Raw genomic sequence first — 2,372 nt, 5'->3', positions numbered from 1 at the left:
ATAAAAATTGAGAGGTGTGAAGGTTGGGAAATTGAAGAAAAGGGGAGGAATACCACCATTTGATTGACTGACATTAAAGTATTTGTCCTAAGGTAAAAGATATTTTAAATAGATTAAGTAAAAATAGTGATTGACCAATGAAGGAGAGATTGCCTCTGAGATCCAAGAGTAATGCAGGGGAGGGTGAGAGAATACTGCTTCACAAAAGAGTACCTTAAACTCTGCAAAATGTAAAGTATGTACAGTGATTTCTTTGATAAAAAATTTGAAGAATAAAATATAGATATATTTTCTATTTTTGGATAGGGAAGAATGATAAAAATTAATTCAATGAAAAATTATAAAGGAAAAGTTGAATGATTCTATCTACATTAAAAATGAAAGCCTTTTTACTTTCTCCATATTCAGACATTGAATAAAATTAAAAGGCAAATGAAGAGGGAAATATACTAAAACATGACACGTGTGTGTCTCTATCTCCCATATATAGAGCACCCTTCTGCAAACCGGGGAGAGCACCCTAACACCTCAAGACTGCAGGGCCTACACAATTGCAACCAAAGACTATTTGAGAGAGTTCTAATTTTGAATTGAAATAATTATATCATCTTTCACACCAAAACATCTTTAAAAATCACGAAGACAGAAGATCAAATGCTGCTTTTTACGTAGCAGTAGTGTATTTTTTAAATACTTCTTTTGTGGAGATATTCTCTGAGTCCTTTGTAATTTAGTGACATCATGTTTAAGTTCGATGTCACTAATTGGGAGTAACACCAAACTTTGCAAGACGACATGCAGTTGGAAGGATCTGACTGAGAGGGTGCGTTTTGTCCCCTTCGTGTCTCCTGCCCTCTCTTCTCCATGACTAAGGCCCTCTCAGTTCCTCATCAGGGCTCTGGACAGTCTCTGCCTTAAAACTGACTCCACACTCCTGATGGATTTGGGATTCCACTGTGAGACTCATATTATGTCATCAACTGTGACTTTCAAGGATAAGCCAGATGTTGGGGTTTACGACCACAGAGGTTATCTTCTGACGTGAGAAAATTTGCACTTAAAAATGCACAGGTGATAATGTCGTATTTTCCATACTTTCTTGAATAGATTTGTAAGCCTTATGGACAACCCTATTGATAATATACAGTGTCAAGATGGTGATGAAATAATAGAAAGTGAACGGGATCGGCGACATTTTGATAAAGAATTTATGAAAGCCTATATTGAAGATCTTAAAGAAAGAGGTGGGTTACTCATATTTAAAATTATTTAAAATGAATGTCCAGAATTCCACTCGCTTATGCTACACATTTACTAATATAAGTCAAACTGGCAAAAAGTTAATTGGTTAGGGAGCAGGTTACTTTGTAAATTATTTTTCCATTTACCCTCCCAAAAACCAAACCAAAATGACAGGTTTCCTTAAAATATCAAATTTTCCTAGTCCATTTGATTGCTCAATATATCATAACTATTTGACAGAGAGGCTGAGAAACACACCCTTAGAATGTGAGGATTGCATTATTAACCGTACATGAGCTTTAACTAAATAGTATTGACAAAATAACATCAGAAGTTAATGGGAAAATACAATTCCATTTCAAAAATCCATTTAAATTCAACTTTTGAAAAAGTTATCTCACATAAAATCAAGGGACACTTATATAAAAAGATCCCAAGAGGAAAAACACAAGATGGAAGATTAGTGAATAGATCCATTTAGTTTTGCTTTTCCACAGGGTGGTGACAATATAGAGGAGCGTGGGAGGTCAGGTCCCTCAGGAAAGGGTGGGACATGTTTTTCCGAGAGCCAGATCCAGATTCCGGTGGCTGTTTTCAAAGGAGTCCTGAGATCCTACTGATGTGCTGGAAGGCGTAGAGTCCCTTCCTCCTGTCACATGCAGACATCCACAGGAAGAAGGCCTAAGTGGCTGTTTGGTCTTCGAATCACCTCCTCCTTTCTGGATCTGAATGCCTTGGAGTTATCACTTAATTTTTAAGTTCTTTTCCTCGGTGAGTGAGGCGTGGACCTGACAGTAATGAGACGCATTCCTGTGGGTTTAGGGAGACAGTAGCACTGGCCCCTGTGCCCCTGAAGACGAGATCTGTTGGCAGGTTCCCTCTGTCACCCTCAGGAAATGTCAGGCACAGGAGCATGCTCCTCCCTCATCAGGAGATGTCTGGAGATGATCAGTCACATTCAGAGATTCAGAGATTCAATGGTGCTAATGAAAAATTCCATTTATTTGATAAATTAAAAAACTTTTCAACTAAATTAAGAAAATTTCTATAGTTAATCTTTAATCTATTTAGGTATCCCTAATCTTTTTTGTTTTTTGTTTTTGTTCTTTTCTTTTTTTTTTTTTTTTTTT

The 2,372-nt window shown here is 36.8% G+C and overlaps 1 protein-coding gene across 1 annotated transcript in view; it reads left to right on the top strand.

The window, feature by feature from the left end:
• Positions 1-2,372, top strand: part of LRRC2 (leucine rich repeat containing 2) — a 60,341-nt gene that overhangs the window by 56,235 nt on the left and 1,734 nt on the right. The window contains exon 8 of the mRNA XM_012637649.1: positions 1,108-1,244. Coding sequence (XP_012493103.1) covers positions 1,108-1,244 — 137 coding nt within the window. The remainder of the gene's footprint in view (positions 1-1,107; positions 1,245-2,372) is intronic.

The sequence above is a fragment of the Propithecus coquereli genome, unplaced genomic scaffold, assembly GCF_000956105.1.
Source record: "Propithecus coquereli isolate 6110/MARCELLA unplaced genomic scaffold, Pcoq_1.0 Scaffold1, whole genome shotgun sequence".
Taxonomy (NCBI): Eukaryota; Metazoa; Chordata; class Mammalia; order Primates; family Indriidae; genus Propithecus; species Propithecus coquereli.
This window is presented reverse-complemented; position numbering and strand designations above follow the sequence as displayed.